Here is a 20,749-nt window from a genome sequence, read left to right on the forward strand (position 1 = left end):
CTCATCCAGTTCAACAGGCGGCGCTGTCGCGACTGCGGACAACTGAAAATAAGCGGAAGTGTGACGTCAGCAGACGAACCATCAACATTAAACTGCGTCGAGTTGTGTTTTAGAGAGGCCCGACTAATTTCATCATGCCTGAACGCGAATGTAAGTATTACATTTCTTTTATTTACCGTTTATGCTGTGTGTGGATAAAGTCATGTTTGAGAATATATTCTATAACCACACGCATGTGAAACAACGCTGTGCGCAAACGACGCGACGCAGCGATTGTGTGCAGACTTCAAAACAATAACCGTTTAAAACGGCTTTATAGTTTTCTTTGGAATGTGTGTTGTGTAAGTTAATGTAATATTATCAGTAATGACTGTCACACATTTTACAGAAGACAACCAATTATAATATCATTCAGTGTAACAATAGTTCATATACCTAACAATCTTCTCAAGCATATTTAAACCGGAATCATTAGATGACTTTAAAAGGTATTTATTTAAGGATCACAGTGAAGTAATTAATTAAATTTACTTTTAAATCTTTACCAAATCAATCTATGCCACTGTCCTTCAAACCACAAAATTAATATAAACATTTAAATTTAGTAATATTTAGTATGATCACTTTTTCTTTTATATATTTTAATAAATTTATGTCGCAATTTTTATGTAAATATTAGTGCTGGGCAACAATTAAACCCGAATTAATCTAATCCAAAATAAAGGTTTTTGTTTATATAATGTATATGTGTGTGTGCTGTGTATATTTATTATGTGTATATATAAAGACACACACACATGCAGGATGTATTTATATTTACACAGATACTTTTATTTTGTTATGCTGATTGACGACAGAACATTATTTCACCCATATTTTAACATTTTATTTTGACTAAGGTTACTTTATACGTTCATGTAGACTCTTGCATTTAACATGCTTTGTATGTATGTAAAATCACTTTTGCACATTTGATTTGAAGCAGATTTAAAATGGGTCTCTCTACAGTAATGGGGCTCGAGTGCAAACTGATGAAGTCTTCAGAAAGCATGATAATGAGATGAAATATCAGATGAGAGCAGCAAAATAAAGTCCAGAGTCTGTGCTGTGTTTTTGATCGTCATGTGGAGGAGTCCACGTGTGTCTTCGGGGCGATGAGTGATTGTTTTAGCACATGTAATGCTGTATTAATGTAGTGTTATGATTTATAGCTGATCCTCGTGTGTGTGTGTGTGTGTGTGTCTCTTTCAGCTGATGTTTACTCCAATCCTTTGGCTCCGGACGGACATGAGGTGGAGGACCACCGCTCGGCGCTGCAGTAAGTGCTCTTCACCATCACTTCATCTCAGTGTAATGTGCTGAAGATGATACATCAACTGTGGCTGGCGGAAAAAAGACACCTTGTGCATTGTAAAGCCTTTAAAATGGTTTTAAATCAGAGCATTAAATGTTGCATTCATTGCAAGACAGTGAGTATCTTTTGTGTTTTTGTTTTGCAATACAAACATCTAATAAAATGAGTGAACCATCAGCAGTGACTGTCATTCAAGAGCCATTAAAATTAGTATTTTCGTTCTTCACTCGTCTGTTCTTGTGCCTCGCTGACCGTCTGTTTGTGACCCTCAGATCCAAGCTGACCAACGATGACTTCCGGAAGCTTCTGATGACCCCGAGATCTACGCCGTCTTCCGCTCCACCCTCCAAGACACGCCACCATGAGTACCTCGACTTTCTTTGATGCACTGCTCATTTCTGCTCGTCGCTTATTTGTTAAAACAAAACCTAAGTGACTCGAGTACTTGTGCTCTGTGTTACGTATCAAATAGTATTTGAGACCCGCGCTGGCAATATTTTGAGCTACAGACAAGTAAAGTGAAAAAGGTTTTCGCAGAAATGAGTTCATTAAGCCCTCGTCTAGAGATCCCAGTGTACCCAGTAGGTCTAAAACTGATTTTGTAGTTTATTTTTAATGAACACTGAAGTGATTTTAACATTTATCACATTCTTACTTGAACGCTTTTGTTTAGATGTAAAATGGAAAAGAAACACACTAGTCTTATTTGTTTCTTTCTTATATTTGTTCTATTGTTGATTATTTTTGCATCTGTTCTTATTTTTAATAACACACACTAAAAATATATATATATTGTGATTATTAATGTAGTAATTAATATTAAGAAATTGGGAAGTGGAGGAAACAATGCAACGTTGCTGGTGATTTTGCTTTAAAACCTTCAACTCAAAACTGATTTTTTTCGACTTTGAATGGAAAAATACTAATAAAAATAACTCCTCTTTGAAAATGTGCTCATTGTGACTCATTTTGCCAGCACAGGTCACATTTATTAATTGATAGCCCAGTGTTTGTGATAGTTCCGTGTCTAGAATGTCATGTAAAAACATTAAAATAAGAATGGAACGTTACAGATTAACATGCAACATTGTAGCTTATGTAAAAACATGTGCAAGCGTATTAATACAATGTAACAGTTTTGTCAGCTTGAACAGGAATCCGTGTCCTTTATATGCTTGCTGTGATTAATTCACGCTCAGATATCTAGTCTCCGCAGCCCTTCACTGCTTGCTTCCATGATAACTGTCTGACAGGTCAGTTTGACTTCTTGTTGTGATGAATTTCCCAGGATGCCACGGGAATATAATGAGGATGAGGATCCTGCGGCTCGCAGGCGAAAGAAAAAAAGGTGAGTTGAGGAACAGTGATGAATAAATCATCCTGCATTACTGCTGCTGTCTCTCTTCTGCATATATTCACACGCTTCTGAAGACTTTATTCACTGACGATCATTTCACTTTTTTACATTTTAGATCAATTAAATGAGCAGCAATGCTCATATTAAGAGAAAACAGAATATGACACACACACACACACAATAAATAGACATTTAATTCATGATTTTGGTTTGATAAATGTAACTTTTTAAACTCTTCCTTGCAGAATACACTGTATATTTCTATTCATGCAGCATTGACCTCAGATTCCCGCTTGTTTTAGCAAGTGCAAAGTTAATTAAAATTAATAGATGAAAACTCCAGGGCAGAATTGGCATGTGAACTTGAGAATTTTTAAATATTGAGTTTTTCCCCGTGTGTTATTGCAACCCCCGCCTCCCTTATATTTTCTATACCAAAATGTGTGAAATTTGTCTTGTAAAATTCCATAGTGCCTTTTTTTTACAAATGTGTTGAAACCAAACACAAACTCTGTTAGTTATTTTAGAAAGATTTTTATTTGTCATAGTATGATGAACAGGTTTTGATTGTATTTCTCTGCTTCTGTCTGAATACTATGCGAAGCTGCGGCAGCAGGAGATGGAGCGCGAGCGCGAGCTGGCGGAGAAGTACCGTGACCGCGCTCGAGAAAGACGTGACGGTGTTAATAAAGACTACGAGGAGACGGAGCTCATCAGCACCACGGCCAACTATCGAGCCGTGGGACCCACTGCGGAGGCGTGAGTGTCCATTTAATATCAGTTATTACTGTATGTAATCCAGAATTATTAGAACACTAGTGTTTCCAGAAGCTAGAAAACCTTCCTGCGAAAGCTGCAGAGCTGTTAGAAGTGTTAGGCACTTGTGTAGAAATGCTGTAGAGTGAGGATGCTGTCACAAATAATGTCATAAATGGATTTTCTTTATCAGTTAACTAAATGAAATCAGCGTTTGGTGGAGCATCGTTTGTGTTTGAAGCAGCGTTTGTCCTCGCTGCACTTGAGCAGAGTTTCTCAACAGCTTTGCAGGAAGGTTTCTCGAAGCGTCTCGGAGACACAGTTCTTCTGGATTGAGTCTCAGTTTGTTCTGTTTCTTCACATCACTCCAGACAGACTGATGATGATCAGATCAGCACAAAAATCTCACTACGTTATTACAGTTAACAGAAAAATTAATGTTTGGAAATGTAAACTGATATTCCCTAATGACACACTACAGCAAAAGATAGAAATAACTGACTTAGAACCAGTTCAGCTGCTGAAAACACTAGTGTTCTAATCCTGTTTTATTGCAAACTAGTTATAGGTTTTATCGTGTGGATTAAAGCAGGCATTTGTTGTTTTTCTTTTGCTGAACAGGGACAAATCAGCAGCAGAGAAAAGGCGTCAGCTGATCCAGGAGTCGAAGTTCTTGGGTGGTGATATGGAGCACACTCACTTGGTGAAGGGTTTGGATTTCGCTCTGCTACAGAAGGTACGACAGCAGAGCCACGATGATAATAATGATCATACAGTGGCCGCACACCGCCTTCTGTTCACTCTAGTTCTGTTCACTTGCAGGTCAGAGCTGAGATCACTAATAAAGAGCGGGAAGAGGAGGACATGATCGAGAAAGTGCAGAAGGAAGTCAAGTACGTTTCAGAAAATCATGTGTGTGTTCATTTGATCCGTTTCTGAGGATCTTTCAACATGTTTGTGTTTGACAGGAAAGATGAAGATCCAGAGCAGAAGATTGAGTTCAAGACTCGCTTGGGTGAGTTCAGTGTTCATCTCAGCGTGTGTGTGTGTGTGTGTGTTTAAAGATTGCGTGAGGAAATGAATGCAATAAACAGACTGGAGCTAAAAACTGTATATCTCAACATTTTTGCATTTGCTCTTGGAAAATCTGCAATTAAAAAATAATCTAGACAGTGATTGCTCACTGACTTTTTATTTATTTTTATTTTTTTACTAAATGAACACAAAATGAACTTTTTCAAATGTCAAGAAATACATGAAAAGCAAGTCAAAATAAAAATGATACATATTGACACCTATGTTGTTTAAGCTCACGGTCTTCTGGTCTGTGTGTTGTTGTGCTCTTCAGGACGGAACATCTATCGAATCCTGTTCAAGGGTCGTCAGATGGAGCGTAACGAGCTTTTCCTGCCGGGCCGCATGGCGTATGTGGTGGACCTGGAAGACGAGTACGCAGACACAGACATCCCCACCACACTCATCCGCAGCAAAGCCGACTGCCCCACCATGGAGGTACACACACACACACCCTGTGACATCTACCTTTTCATTTGTGGGTGAATATTTCCTTTGTCAGTGGAATGACTTCATAAGCTGTAGTTTTTTAAGGATTAAATGAAACAAAGACTACAGGAAGTACTGGATCAACATGCACATCACAGTGAATATGTGACCCTGGAGCACTTAAGTGTCAATTTCTCGATATTGAGATGTGTGCATAATCTGAAAGCTGAATAAATAATCTCTCCATTGTTGTATGGTTTGTTGGGAGGACAATATTTGTCTGAGATTCAACTATTTGCAAATCTGGATCTGAGGGTGCAAAAAAATCTAAATATTGAGAAAATCACCTTTACAGTAGTCCAAATGAGTTCTTAGCAATGCATATTACTAATAAAAAATGAAGTTTTGATATATTTACAGTAGGAAACTTACTAAATATCTTCATGGAACATGATCTTTACTTAATACCCTAATGATTTTTGGCATAAAAGAAAAATTTATAATTTTGACCCATACAATGTATTGTTGGCTATTGCTACAAATATACCCCAGAGACTTCAGACTGCTTTTGTGCTGCAGGGACACATATGGCTGAAAATCTGAAAAGGGGTGATTAAACATAAAACAATCATGTTAACAATTATCATGATGTAATTTTGGCTGGTCAGAACTGTTACATTGTTTTTTTTTTTGTTTTTTTTTTACAAAGCTGTTTTTATCGTCTCTTTTAACAAATATCTTTTATTTAAATGAAAATGCTGATTCTGTTGTAAAAAATAACTATTTTAAAGCTTGTTAGAGCTTTTAAACCTCACTTCATTCCAAACCAACAAGACTTTCATTCATGCTGATTTGATTTATAAACCCTCTGATTTCAAATCAGAAATCCCAAAGTTGCATGCATAAATGCAGTGTTACGTAGCTTGTGGTTGAACAAGATTAAGAATCTGTTTCAGTCATAACTGGTACCACAGATGTGTTTTGTCTACATCTGGATGTGGTTTCAGTGATCTGACCTCAACATTTTCCACAAAAAATTCCTGTCATGTCAACTATAGTTTGATGTTATTCAGGGCTGCGACATGAAAAGAAAAGGTGCATTGTGGTTTCCGGTGAGGTCGCATGATCAGACTGCACTAGATGATTTTTAAAGTCTTGTCGAACTGCTGTTTTTGTTCCTCAGGCTCAGACGACGCTCACCACTAATGACATAGTGATCAGCAAACTGACGCAGATCCTGTCGTACCTGAGGCAGGGCACCCGCAACAAGAAACTCAAGAAGAAGGACAAAGGTAGATTTCCCAGCGCCGCTCCGCTGCTGTGTTCATTAGAGATCAGTGATGTACTTGAAGTTTAAGTCAAGATAACTTCTACTTGTTACGCTTTAAATCACTGAAACAAGAAACAGTTCATGTGGCTTTCACATTTCTGCAGTTTTCAGAAGTGGAACTCAAAATCAAGCGAGTTTGTTTAAAACCAGGACTAATATCTGTCAGTGGGGAATGAAAACGTGTCTTCCCTTTGAATTAAGTAGATTTTTCTAAGATATTTGTTCTTGTTTTAATCATAAAATCACTTCATTTTGATCAGTTTCACAGAAAACAAGACTTCTTATCTTATGTGAGTTTGCTTCTCAAGTAAACGCATCTTTAGATATTTGCACTGAAAACAAGACAAAAGCACTACAGAAAAGCATCACTTTTTTTGCAGTGTGATCAGACGTTACTGTAAAAGAGGCACTCGTGCAGCAGTGTTAACTAGTTTTGGGTCATTTAATATCATGGTAATATAACACCTTGTATAGTGTTATAAATGCACATTACATCTTGAAAAATAAAAATCTAAAAAACGTACTATATCTACCATGTTAATAACTGCGGAAGTGCATCATCAGAGGGTTTGAAGAGTCCGTGATGTAACTCTTGCCCATCCTCAGTGTTTGTGAAAGCTAGACTTTAGTGTTTTCTCTGTTTTCAGTGCGTCTGGATGAGAAGAAGGCACCAGAGGCTGACATAAGGTGAGCTGACACACAGTCTTAAGGTCAAGTTTGAGATCTGAACAGAAGCTTGCTAACATCTGAGTGTGTTTGCAGCATCTTTGACGACATCGGTGACTACACACCCTCCACCTCCAAGAGCATCAGAGACAAAGAGAAGGAGCGCTACCGTGAGCGAGAGAGGGAGAGGGAGAGAGAGCGAGAGAGGGAGCGGGAGAGAGAGAGAGAGAGAGATCGTGACGAGGAGAAAAGACGACACAGTTACTTTGAGAAACCCCGAGCTGATGATGACGAGGTCAGATGATCAGTGCTGTGTCTGTGATTCTCATTGCCTCTGACTGTTCATGCAAAACTAATAATTGTAATATTTCTAACGTACAATATTTCTGTCTCTTCAGGCTGTGGACATTGATAAAGGTAAATTTTCACAATCTTCCTATTCCTCATAATCTATGAAACTGCAGGGTTTCCACATGAAGATAGTTCAGGGGAAAATAATTTTATTTTTTAATTGTTTTTAAGTTAAATTCAATGTATAAAATAATTGCATGTTAATTGCAGTGAAATGAAAGTGAGATTTATTTTAAATGCAATTAGCTGAGCTTAGGAGCGCCTTTCTTAACCCACTTAAGTCTTTATAAGTAATTTATAATTATTTCTCTTGTCCTGTCTTTAAAGTATGGTTGAAATATACTGCCAAATGTACTTACAAGCTATTGTGGGAAATTAAAACATACTTTAATGCCATTTCTATTGAATGCTGGTATGTTGAATATTTAAATATATTTGTAATGATGATGTTGAGATGTATTGCATACAGAGTATGTTAACTTTAAATGTAATGTCATATGTGTACATGCTTAAAACATGACAAAAGGTTATTAAAATGATTTAAAATGTAATTCTAAAACAAACAAAAAATTAATTTGGTATTATAAACTTAATTACAGAAATGTGCACTAAGGAAAAAATAATCATGAAAGTTTACTCTCTTCAAGTACACTTAAGTGTACTTATCTGTGAGTGCAGATTTTTCTTAAAATAAACTGAAGATTTGATGTACACTTCTTTATCACGAAGGTATTGAAAGAAATGCTGTCAGACCTCAAGTCCAGTTCTATATCTCAGTGCTGTGATGGTCTCTTTCAGGTCCAAGCTCTGTGAAGGACCAGATCAAGCTGATCAATGAGAAGTTTGCAGGAGCCGCTCACTTGCAGGGCCCTGAAGCATATCCTTCACGAGACTGCAGCATTCACGCTCTGAGACTGAAACTCGTCAGTTCAGATGTAGATCACACACTGTTGCGTGTAGTGTTTACTAGTGCTGCCCCCCACTGAAGATTCTTCTAGACGGTTCATTTAAGCCATTAGTCAACTTATCACACTTTCATATTAATTTAATTACTAAAATATGTAATGGGACTATGAATTTGTCTGAGAAAAAAAAAATAGCTAGGAGATATTTTAATTGTTTATTAATAAACTATTGTTTTCTGAGTCCGTGTTGGCTGCATCTCCGCAGTAGAGTGATGCGCCTTCAGAGTGAAATGCACCTTTCATAAGGATTACGTAATCAGAGAGTGTTTTCAGTTTGAATTTTGTTTTAAAGTAGACATTTCAAGCTTTCTGTAGATATATTTCTTAAGTCTGTGAGACAGGTGTCCTAAATACTAATATATATATATATATATATATATATATATATATATATATAATATATATATATATATATATATATATATAGAGCTTCATTTCATTTTTGAGACACGCTCCCGTTCATGGCTGTTTGTTTTCTTTATTTTACAAAAGCACAAAATTTTGATATTATGAGCAAAAAGTAATGTAACTCATTTACCTCCAGTTTAATAGACAAGGCTTAAGCCTAGTCCCAGACTACAATGTGACCCTGGAGCACAAAAGCAGTCTTAAGTCTCTGGGGTATATTTTCAGCAATCGCTAAAAAAAACATTGTGTGGCTCAAAATTATTTCATTTGGACAACTTTAAACATTAGGATATTAAATAAAGATCATGTCCCATGAAGATATTTAGTAAATGTCCTACCGTAAATATATCAAAACTTAATTTTTGATTAGTAATATGCATTGCTAAGAACTTCATTTGGACAACTTTAAAGATGATCTTCTCAATATTTAGATTTTTTTTTGCTCCCTCAGATTCCAGATTTTCAAATAGTTGTATCTCAGACAAATATTGTCCTCCTAACAAACCACACATCAATGGAGAGATGATTTATTCAGCTTTCAGATGATGTATAAATCTCAATTTAAAAAAAGACCCTTATAACTGGTTTTGTGCTCCAGGGTCACATATGTAAGTCTGAGCTGTTTCAGCTGAAAACAACTTGCACTGATTGATCTTAAAATATATCAATGCCTTTGTTTTCTCAAGATGCACAGCAGTAATGTTTTTTTTTCTCTAAGGCAGGTTTATAAATTTTTTTTGAATGTCCTAATTGTATTATGTCTATAAAAACCAGGCCTTAATTTCCTGAAAAAGTAATGCACTTAGTTACTTCTTAGGGAATAATGCAAAATTGTAATGCATTACTGTTAAAAATAACGTTCCCCAATGCTGATTGTGAGTGTACACAGAAGTTGACCTGTTACAGTTTCGAGTGATGTGTCTGTATGAGTAGAAAAGGTGGTGTATTTGAAGTTGTTTACACTGTTATTAGGAAAAAATGCATGTGCATATGTCCGTGTCATGCAGTCTCGCACTAGTACTCGGCACAAACACTCAGATATTCGTCTAATAGCACACTTTTGTCAAGGTTAATGTTAGGGTGAGCAGATGTGTTAATTTGCCGGTACTTATATATTTCCATTTAAGATAAGCTCTATTTGAGGTCAACGAATGTTTGGATGTAGCTACTGTATTTAGCACAAGTACCAGCCTTTTTTCTGTGTTTAACCAACTATGGTCGACTATTAAGGGGGCAGCTCTAGTGTGTAGATTAATAATAACATCAAGTTCCAATTATGAATGATCAAATGGCTTCTTAAATGCGTAGGTTTTTTTCTTTAACCGTGAGCACTGGAAGCAGACGTGAAGAGAAGAAGCATCTTGGGGATTTCTTTGGGATGTCAAACAGCTACGCCGAGTGCTACCCGGCCACGTAAGTTACGTCGTCTTCCGTCACGTACGGTTGAGGATGCTGATGATGTTGAGTGTGTTGCTTCTCTGTTGTAGAATGGATGATCTGGCTGTGGACAGTGATGAGGAGGTGGACTACAGCAAGATGGACCAGGCATGAGAGATTCTGAGTTGTAATGGAGAAATGTCTCCGTGTGTTTGTGGTCAGGCGTGTTCACGTGTGTGTCTGTCTCTAGGGTAATAAGAAGGGTCCTTTGGGCCGCTGGGACTTCGACACGCAAGAGGAGTACAGCGACTACATGAACAAGAAGGAGGCGCTTCCCAAGTAACACAGACTCTGTTCTTCACCTCTTGACATCGGTTTGAGGTTGTGTGTTCACTTTATTCATGATGATAATTGTGTTTTCGTAGGGCTGCCTTCCAGTACGGCATCAAAATGTCCGAGGGCCGAAAGACTCGCCGCTTTAAAGAAACCAACGAGAAGGCTGAGCTAGACCGACAGTGGAAGAAAATCAGCGCTGTGAGTCGTGTTTAAGAATTTGAGATGTTATGGAATAAAACGCTGGTTATAAAGTGGAACGTTCCGGTCCTTGATTCTGATTGGTTGAGCTGTGTTTGAAGCTGTTGTTAATTACTCTACAAAGTAACACATACCTTTGTTTACTTCTGTGTGTTGCTTGGCAACCACTTTGTTGGAACCAGAACTGTTTCTGAGGAACTACATTGTTTGGTGGAAGAACACTGTTTTTATTAATATCATTACACTTTATTTGCTATGTTTTATTCTGTGAAACTGTACTACGTATATGGAATAACCGTTTTATAAAAGCAGTAAAAACCCAGTGAAGCCGTGGTTTACAACGCCCCTTAGCGGTTATAAATTCACTGTAAACCACAGCTACTTGGGGCTTACTGCTTTAATAAGCAACGACCAACTAGGGCTGTGTGATAACTAGGGCTGTGTGATAACTAGGGCTGTGTGATAACTAGGGCTGTGTGATAACTAGGGCTGTGTGATAATATGTGAATTGTTTGAACAATGTGCGAGCTGACTCGCTTTGCAAAAAAACAAACAAAAACTTGTCTTGCGAGTTCAAAATCATTGACTGCGTGATGAAGCCAGTTAGAATGCAGTTTGAATGACTCTATAATTCAAGTTATGAAAGCAAAAAATATCCCTGTGTTTTAGTTGTTTTTGTTTTTTTTGTAGTTATAAGATATGATAAAGTTTAGTAATGATGCACAAGCATCAGTGGCGTTTTCCTGAATATCAGCACATGAGCATTATTGCAAATGTATTATTGATTTTATATAACAGCTCAACAATGAATTTAAGTGTGTTACATTTTAGTCACAATACGGTCTTGTTTTTTTTCTGTTTGGCCAATAAAAACGTTTCCAAACAGAGCCGGAGCAGGATATTTATGCCTCTCATCATGGCAACACTGTGTGTTTCATTCCTGAATGAAATGAATGAATTTGAGTCATTGATTCGATGATCCATTCATAAAGACAGCCACTTGCTTTGTTTCTGCATGAATCAGGTGTTTTGAATGAATCATTTGAATGAGTCATATTTATTTATCCATGACAAGCCTAAATCAGCACAAAAACACACTCAGCAAAATATCATTCAATTATCATTATTGAAAATGTAAAAAAAAATTTAAAAAAATATTTGTTGTCAGTATCGCACCCCTATGACCCTCGTGAGCTGCAAACAGATGTTTGGTGATGATAACGGTGTTCATTCAGTCCTGCAGCATGTTGATACCGTCTCTGTTTATTTCAGATCATTGAGAAGAGAAAGAAGATGGAGGCAGATGGGTGAGTGTCAGTGGTTTCTCTTTGCTTCAGTCACTGAAGAAGTTTTAAAGTCTTCAGTAAAATACACTCGATTTGAGCTGATAAATGAAATTGGGCTCTGATCAGATCTAAATATCATGTGTGTATTCTGAAATGAATTGTGTGTGTTCATGATCTGTCATCTTGTGTTTCTTGTCTAATACAGGGTAAATGTAAAACGGCCCAAATATTAAAGCTTCATGGATCCTCCAGGCGCATGTATATGACGCACATGGATACACAGTAAAAGAGTTGATGTTTTTCTAATTCTTCGTGAATACAGTGGTAGAGAAAAGATGTTAAAAGATGTTATTATTTCTCATTTTTACTGTTAATCGCAAGTTTTTTTTGGTAGAGTGTTTCAGAATTAGATGCAATTGTGACACCAGAGCTTCTAGAAACTAAATGATCATTTATCGTGACTTGTTAGTGTTGCCAATTTTATTGCAAGCATTGATGGGGACAAAGCTCCCTGTGTATCTAAGGCTTTGTTCTGGAAATAAACATCCTGTGACAAGACCAAATGCACCCGCTCAACTCCTGTTTGAACGCATTTATTCATTAATATACAAATGCACTTTCATGTAATTCTGAGTAACAATAAAGCATAACACACCCTGGAATGCAGTCTGTCTGTCATTTTATATACACACACACCCCCCACTGGACATTTTATTGCCAGCATGATAAATATGATTAAATTGGCAGTTAATACATTGTGACATTAAAGTGGGTAACCAAACAGATGCCGGTAGCCATTGACTTGCATGGTATGGAAAAAATGACAAAAACAACAATTTCCAAAAAATATCACACAATTCACCAGGCAGCTTTTGTGTTTTCAAGACATTAACTGATGGACTGGAGTGCTGTGGATTATTGTGATATTTTTATCAGCTCTTATTCTGACGGCACCCATTCACTGCAGAGCATCCTTTGATGATACACTGATGCAATGCTACATTTCTCCATCCTGATCTCGGGTGACCTGAGGGTGAGTGTAAACTTATTGGATGATTTGTTCTTTCTCTAGTATTATTAAAGTCATTTGTAATGCATCAGTAAATTGAAGCATGAGATCATAAGGAGAAACGGTGAGCTCTTCACAATACAGTGATGATTTCTCCATCTGTCTCCGCATGATTCTGCACACAATGTCAGAGGACAATCATTTCTATGAGATTAAGGCAGGGATGGTTTATTGTGAGTGTGCAGGCTCACCATGAAGATCTCGGAGTGGCGTAGGATCAGCTCTTTGGTGAGCTGTACCAAGGCTGGGTTCATGGCGAGCTCCTGGAACAGCGTGACCACAAATATCACGGCCAGATTATGAGCCGTCATGCGGTTCTGCTGACTGTGCATCTGAACACTGAGAGAGCAGATAGAGACATGATTCACAAGAACTCAATAACAACAAGGGCCTGAATACTTCTGCATACTGAGTCCACTGTGTGTGTGTGTGAGATTGCACATTTTATTTTTCAGTCTTACACTTTAAGCTCTATATATATATATATTTATTAACATCAGCCTACAACACTTTTTGTTTCATAAAAAAATTGTTGGCTGCAATATAACAAAATAAATGTGAATTTATTTTATCAAAAATACAGTAAAAACAGAAATAATTGTGAAAAATCACTATTTAAAATAACCATTTTCTATTTGAATATATCTTAACACAGCAACAATAAGAGACTTAATTTAAAAATGGAAATAAAATCTGTTAATATGTAAGATTTGAACATTCAGACTTAAATTACTGAGATTCATAAATGTATATATTAATATGCACAACTACATATTCAGCGTTAAGTGTATTTGTATTTCTAGCTGTAAGTTCCCAAGTAAAACATTTATAATTAAAATACATTTAGTATAGTTTAAATCTATTAACGTATTTACTGACCGATAACTCAAGACTTAAACTTTACCTGACATACTAGTTGTGCACAATGCACTTTTCTAAATATTAAGTCTAAAATGTGTTTAAATGTCACTTTTGATGAGGATTGTGTGATTTTTGACCGATTTTAAATGCAAAATATTTAAAGCGTACCTGAAGTGTAGGCTACATGCAATAGTTCAACTTTAGCACAATCAAATATACTATAAATATATGTATACACAGATACAATTAAATAAGTATTTATTTAATTGTACTTCAGCACAATTTAAGTTTAAAATTAGTCAGGAAGACTTTAAGTACACCAGCTTAGTATACTAAAAAGTAAAATTGCAGGACATTTTATTAAGTACATAAATATAAAAATGTATTTTTAAGTAAGTATATTAATTTTTCACAAGGGTTGTCTTACATGTGCAGGTGTCCACACAGAGCAGCCAGAGTCACGCGGTTGTCTGGAGGAAGCTGTTTAAGCAGTTTGCGGTACGTCTGGAGTCTCTGTTTTTCATCTGACAGCACTGTGGAGACAACTGCATATCAATACACAACAGTCTTTATATTTAACAAGTCGTTTATGCATGCATGACAATTCTTTAATGCTAAAGCTTGAGCAAACCAAACAGGATCTCTCAGGATGTTCAGTGAAAATGCACACAAGCAGTGACTTTATTTTGTTTTTGAGAGCAGACTGACAGAACCAGTGCAATGCCAAGCTGTGTTTTAATATAGTACTGATGTCTGAGAGCAGACGTACCTGCGGCTTTGAGCCAGCGCGGTCTGTGTGTGTTCGGTATGAGCTCAAAGCTCTGCCGCAGGATCTGTTTCAGAGCTCCTGAAATGTCCAGGATGGAGAGCTCGTCTGTTTCCAGAAGCGCTCCTCTCGGAGAAACGCTCAGAGCGTCGACCAGCTTACTGATCTGAGGAACGACTCCACAGCGCCGGTACAAACCCTCCACCTTCAGCCCTGGAACCAACAGCACTGCTCTTTAAAACATCTCAGAAGATACTTCCGTTTGGAGTTTTTCCATAAATGAGACATCTCTAGTATATATTTCAAGCTTTAATATGTGGTCCTGGATGCTGATTGGTCAGTCCAGCATTGTAGCTGTAAAAAACTACCCAATATTTAGAGTTATGAGACCAAACACATATGTGTGACATTAGTCAACTTCTGTCTAAAAGAAAGATTGCATTTCATGAATTTGCTAAATAAAATAAAGTTTTAATTCAATGTTTGTCCTCAATGTTTTTCTTTTGCAATATATATAGTCCCTTATGAACAAGTACAATTTAGCATACTTTCATAAAGAGAACTTATTACAGTAATAATATAATTTAAAAGAATATACTTGCTATTTACAATTAAATGAAAATGTGCTTTTTGACCCACTCAAGTACATCTTTATATGCAATTTCATAATTACTTCTATTGTCTTTGAAATATGGTTAAAGTGTGCTGCTGGATGTACTGACAAGCATTTATGATAAACTAAAATATACTTCAATGTCATTTCTATTGGGACATGTATGTTGTGTATTTAAGTATATGATAATAATGATGAGGTTGCAATTTAGTAAATTCAAATAACATCTAATAGAGTTTAAAAAAATATATATATATAATTAACTACTTCACATGTGCTAAAATCTAAAACATCTAAAATATGTGTACTTCTCTAAAGATTATTAAAAAGTATTGATTTAATATGTCCTTGTGACATTACAAACTGCACTTTTTAGAAGTGTACTTAAGTGTGTTAAGTTTCTTCTCTCTTTAATTACCCTTAAGTGGCCTTTAATTTCATTTATATTAAATAAAGTGCAAGTACAGTTTTTGGTCACACTTTATTTTAAGGTCCAGTTCTCAATATTAACTACGACTTTTGCCTCAATAAACTCCTAATTTGCTGCTTATTAATAGTAAGGTAGTTAAGTTTGCTCATGCAGAATAAGGCATTAAATATGTGTTTTATAATTGCTAATAAACAGCCAATATGCTAGTAATATGCATACTAATAAACAACTAGTTAATAGTGAAAATTTCAGTAAATCGTTACTCTTTTTTTTTTTTTTTTATATTTGAAGTACACTAAAAGTGCATATTCATTACAATGAAGCACACTTTTTTCCCACAAAGAGGTGCCCTTTTTATATAAGCAATAAGGCACCGAGGTTTTACTGTATTGAAATCGGCTGAAGATGCATGTATTCAGTGCTGTTCTCTTAATGAATTTTGGTGCAGGCCGTGACTCACCGTACTGTGTGATGTGAGATATGCACCTGTCTATAGAGCAGGGCACGGATCCTGAGCGCTGTGGTCCGTCTGTGGTCGAGCGCAGGGCCCTCTGCACGAGCTCATGCCACCGCACACAGCTGCGCTCCAACTCAAACTGCATGTGCAACGTCCTGCACCAAACACACACACATATCAAAGAAATTAATACTTTTTATTGAGCAAGTATGCTTTAAATTGATCAAAAGCCTTCATCATAGTTTTCAAGTAGAATAATATCACTGATGCACAAGCTTGTTATGACTAGACATCTGCATTGTCTTCAGGACACTGACCTGTCAGGGAACTCCAGCAGGATGCAGTTCTCTGAGCGCTGCAGATCTGTAGAGAAGACGCATCTGTTATATTGACATTACTTTGGCAGTGTTTGATGATCTGATGTGTGCTGTGATACTGACGGCAGCGTGTCTGGCTGTCCAGAGTCACTGTGTCTGTGGAGCCGTGTTTTGTGTGAATGCTCATGTCTCTGTCCTGTAGGGTGCACCACACGTCTGCACACTGCAGCGCTGCACCCCAGCGTATGGAGGCTCTGGACACGGCACAGACCCCCAGCAGATCCTCCTCCACCACGGCACCCGCCAGCACAATCTACACATGAAGTGCGTTAAACATTATATTATGCCAAGGTTTCCCAAACTGGGGTTTGTGAAGGAACTGAAGGGGTTTATGAGTTCAGTGAAAAGCTAATAATTGATTAAATCATAAAGATGTTAAATTAAAACTTAAAATTTTAAAATGAATCAAAATAAAACACTTACTGGAAAAAATTAAACATGTCATGTGATTAACTAACGAACATTCAAATGTGATACCTCATTATTAAAATATTTATTTTAAAATCTCAGAGGTACTTCATATACAAACCCGATTCCAAAAAAGTTGGGACACTGTACAAATTGTGAGTAAAAAAGGAATGGAATAATTTACAAATCTCATAAGCTTATATTTTATTCACAATAGAATATAGATAACATATCCAATGTTGAAAGTGAGACATTTTGAAATGTCATGACAAATATTGGCTCATTTTGGATTTCAGGAGAGCTACACACAAAAAAGTTGGGACAGGTAGCAATAAGAGGCCTGAAAAGTTAGGTCAATTGGCAACATGATTGGGTATAAAAAGAGCCTCTCAGAGTGGCAGTGTCTCTCAGAAGTCAAGATGGGCAGAGGATCACCAATTCCCCCAATGCTGCGGTGAAAAAAAATAATGGAGCAATATCAGAAAGGAGTTTCTCAGAGAAAAAATTGCAAAGAGTTTGAAGTTATCATCATCTACAGTGCATAATATCATCCAAAGATTCAGAGAATCTGGAACAATCTCTGTGCGTAAGGGTCAAGGCCGGAAAACCATACTGGATGCCCGTCATCTTCGGGCCCTTAGACGGCACTGCATCACATACAGGAATGCTACTGTAATGGAAATCACAACATGGGCTCAGGAATACTTCCAGAAAACATTGTCGGGGAGCACAATCCACCGTGCCATTCTCCGTTGCCGTCTAAAACTCTACAGGTCAAAAAAGAAGCCATATCTAAACATGATCCAGAAGCGCAGGCGTTTTCTCTGGGCCAAGGCTCATTTAAATGGACTGCATCTGCCTGCATCTCTGATGGTATGGGGTTGCATGAGTGCGTGTGGCATGGGCAGCTTACACATCTGGAAAGGCACCATCAATGCTGAAAGGTATATCCAAGTTCTAGAACAACATATGCTCCCATCCAGACGTCGTCTCTTTCAGGGAAGACCTTGCATTTTCCAACATGACAATGCCAGACCACATACTGCATCAATTTACAACATCATGGCTGCGTAGAAGAAGGATCCGGGTACTGAAATGGCCAGCCTACAGTCCAGATCTTTCACCCATAGAAAACATTTGGCGCATCATAAAGAGGAAGATGTGACAAAGAAGACCTAAGACAGTTGTGCAACTAGAATCCTGTATTAGACAAGAATGGGACAACATTCCTATTCCTAAACTTGAGCAGCTTGTCTCCTCAGTCCCCAGACTTTTGCAGACTCTTATAAAAAGAAGAGGGGATGCCACACAGTGGTAAACATGCCCTTGTCCCAACTTTTTTGAGATGTGTTGATGCCATGAAATTTAAAAATCAACTTAATTTTCCCTTAAAATGATACATTTTCTCAGTTTAAACATTTTGATATGTCATCTATGTTGTATTCTGAATAAAATATTGAAATTTGAAACTTCCACATCATTGCATTCTGTTTTTATTCACAACTTGTACAGTGTCCCAACTTTTTTGGAATCAGGTTTGTAAAAATATATTAGGTGAAAGATGATAAGATGACAAAAAGTTTGCAAATGTATGCACTTTAATGTGTTTGTAAGACAAGCAAAAGTAATAAATGGTCAAATAACCAACTGAGTGATAATTCATAATAAAAATGAATGTGTTCATCAGTAGTTGATTTATTGTTGAAACACTTCTTAAACCTGAAATGATTTCTGTAAATCCAGTGGAAGACTTTCTGAGTGTATATATAAGAGCTAGGCTATTTTAGAAAGGAACATTTAAAAGATAAAAAAAGAGGAATTAGGGAGAATCAATAAATTATGAATAAATGATTGCTATTTTGTAAATAATATGTAATCCATTAAAAAGGAACTGGTCTGATTATGAGTATTTTAAAATGTAATTTAATCTAATTACATATGCTTGATTTTTGGAGTCTGATTATGTAATCAGTTATACCCAGCTCTGTTGATATGTCTCCACTGGGACAGAGAAGTAGTTTTACCTTCATGATATGCAGCATGTGACTGAGGAGGGCGTCTCTTCCGTTTGCTCTGCAGATCACACTGTCTGTCAGCGATAACGCCTCAAACTCATGGGTTTCCCTGTAGACCACACGCTAAGCATTATTACACTTCCAGAATAAAATGCATGTTCTGCTCAACAAAATATTAATATGAAGAACCTTAAAAGAAAGGTTAAAGGTTCAAAATAAAAGTGTGCTCAATTGTATTGAATGTGCACTTTAATGTATTTCAAATCGTAAAGTATATTTAAAAAAACCTGTACTTGCAGATTATATAATGTTAATGAAATAAAAGGCCATTTAAGCGTACTTAAAGCGAGACACTTTCAGGACTGTTTCTTGAGACTATCTTAAAAAGTGCACTTTGTAATAATGCCAAATTAAACTTAAATTGCATTTTAAGTTATGTTTTAATTACTTTTTTCTTATGCTTTACAGAAGTACACATTTTGATGTGTTTACTAACATACTAATGCTCATGTAATGTACTTGATTATAATTTGAACTGTATTGTGTTACTTAGTATTTTAAGTTAATATATTTTTAAATGCACTAAATTGCAACTTCATTATGAAAGTGTAATTACACATAGCTTTAAATAAATTACATTCATGGTTCAATAAAAATGACTTTTAACCATACATGCTTGTCAGTACATTCACAGTACACTTTAATTGTGAAATTAAATTTTCGCTACTTAAGTGCTTCACATTAAGCTGAACAACTTTCGCACTGCATGTCATAGGCTCCGCCCAACAAGAAGTTGGCTATTTAGGGCTGTGTAAAAAGCGCATGCTCTGGAATTTGATATACTCCTCCTACGATTTCCAAACGATTGACAACAAACTTGGTCAGCATAACCTCAAGACATTGATGAAGTTTCAGCAGTTTGTTCGCTGCATGAGGCGGATCACATATATGTGACTATTAGGCCTCAAAGTTATAGCGCCACTAACTGGCAGCAGGAAGTGTGTCATTGTCAAAATGCTTTGAAATCAGCCTCTTATTTTTTACTCAATTTGCTTCAAACTTCATCAGAGTAATATCAAAACATAGTAGATGTAAAACTGTGAAGGGATTAGAGATATATTAAATGTTGTTGCCATGGCAATGTGTCAAACTTTAACATTTGTTTCCTGTGTTTTTGAGGCAGATAACATGCTTAGAATTTCATTACTCATCAAGGCTGCATTTATTTGTTCAAAAATACAGGAAAAAAAATTATATTGTGAAATATTATTATGATGTAAAATAACGTTTTTCTATTTTAATAAACATTAAAATCTAATTTATTCCGGTGATTCAAAGCTGAATTTTCAGCATCATTACTCCAGTCTTCAGTGTCATATGATCCTTCAGAAATCATTCTAATATGCTGATTTATTATCAGTGCTGAAAACTGTGCAGCTTAATATTTTTTTGAAACCTGTGATACTAGTATCGCAGTTTCCAAAAAAATATTTGGCAGTACAACTGATGCCAACATTGATAATTCTGATAATAAATCAGCATATTGGAATGATTTCTGAAGGATCATGTGACACTTTATACTGGAGTAATGGCTGATTTAAATTCAGCTTTGCATCACAGAAATAAATGATATTTTAAAGGATATTAAAATAGAAAACATCATTTCATATTGTAATTCATACTGAATTTTTGTTCAAATAAATGCAGGCCTGATGAGCATAAGAGACTTTTTTAAAAAAATCTGTAAATCGAAAACCATTACTCATAGTAAATGATAAAGAGAGTTGTCATATATATATATATATTTGTTCTCATCAAGCCTGACAACTTTCTAATTTACACTCATTAGCTATGACCAACAGGAAG

The 20,749-nt window shown here is 36.3% G+C and overlaps 2 protein-coding genes across 4 annotated transcripts in view; one reads left to right on the forward strand and one right to left on the reverse strand.

Moving 5' to 3' along the window:
* ik (IK cytokine) lies at positions 1-12,549 on the forward strand. The gene is made up of 20 exons (XM_042748512.1): positions 1-150; positions 1,252-1,318; positions 1,627-1,719; positions 2,643-2,702; positions 3,303-3,470; positions 4,089-4,203; positions 4,290-4,360; positions 4,436-4,482; positions 4,816-4,979; positions 6,154-6,262; positions 6,948-6,987; positions 7,063-7,261; positions 7,365-7,383; positions 8,116-8,194; positions 10,023-10,103; positions 10,178-10,235; positions 10,318-10,406; positions 10,493-10,601; positions 11,874-11,908; positions 12,093-12,549. Exons 1-20 carry the CDS (start codon positions 135-137, stop codon positions 12,118-12,120), a joined length of 1,647 nt encoding a protein of 548 aa, XP_042604446.1. The 5' UTR covers positions 1-134; the 3' UTR covers positions 12,121-12,549.
* Positions 12,465-20,749, reverse strand: part of LOC109079458 (arf-GAP with Rho-GAP domain, ANK repeat and PH domain-containing protein 3-like) — a 27,935-nt gene continuing 19,650 nt past the window's right edge. For 2 of the 3 annotated variants that reach the window (XM_042748511.1, XM_019094608.2), the window contains exons 16-23: positions 18,893-18,992; positions 16,524-16,713; positions 16,401-16,446; positions 16,087-16,238; positions 14,587-14,796; positions 14,245-14,350; positions 13,148-13,295; positions 12,465-13,071 (exon numbers count right to left, since the gene is read on the reverse strand). In XM_042748511.1, coding sequence (XP_042604445.1) covers positions 13,030-13,071; positions 13,148-13,295; positions 14,245-14,350; positions 14,587-14,796; positions 16,087-16,238; positions 16,401-16,446; positions 16,524-16,713; positions 18,893-18,992 — 994 coding nt within the window. In that variant the 3' untranslated portion in view covers positions 12,465-13,029. Of the gene's footprint in view, positions 13,296-14,244; positions 14,351-14,586; positions 14,797-16,086; positions 16,239-16,400; positions 16,447-16,523; positions 16,714-18,892; positions 18,993-20,749 lie in introns of all 3 variants that reach the window. The other variant, XM_042748510.1, reaches the window with a different exon arrangement.

This window comes from Cyprinus carpio, chromosome B21 (assembly GCF_018340385.1).
Source record: "Cyprinus carpio isolate SPL01 chromosome B21, ASM1834038v1, whole genome shotgun sequence".
Classification (NCBI taxonomy): Eukaryota; Metazoa; Chordata; class Actinopteri; order Cypriniformes; family Cyprinidae; genus Cyprinus; species Cyprinus carpio.

What these genes read in the sequence shown, in the direction of transcription:
- ik (XM_042748512.1), top strand. An exon ending in CCGACTGCCCCACCATGGAG is followed by an intron (nt 4,980 to 6,153) that starts GTACACACACAC and finishes TTTGTTCCTCAG; the next exon opens with GCTCAGACGACGCTCACCAC. An exon ending in ACTACAGCAAGATGGACCAG is followed by an intron (nt 10,236 to 10,317) that starts GCATGAGAGATT and finishes GTCTGTCTCTAG; the next exon opens with GGTAATAAGAAGGGTCCTTT.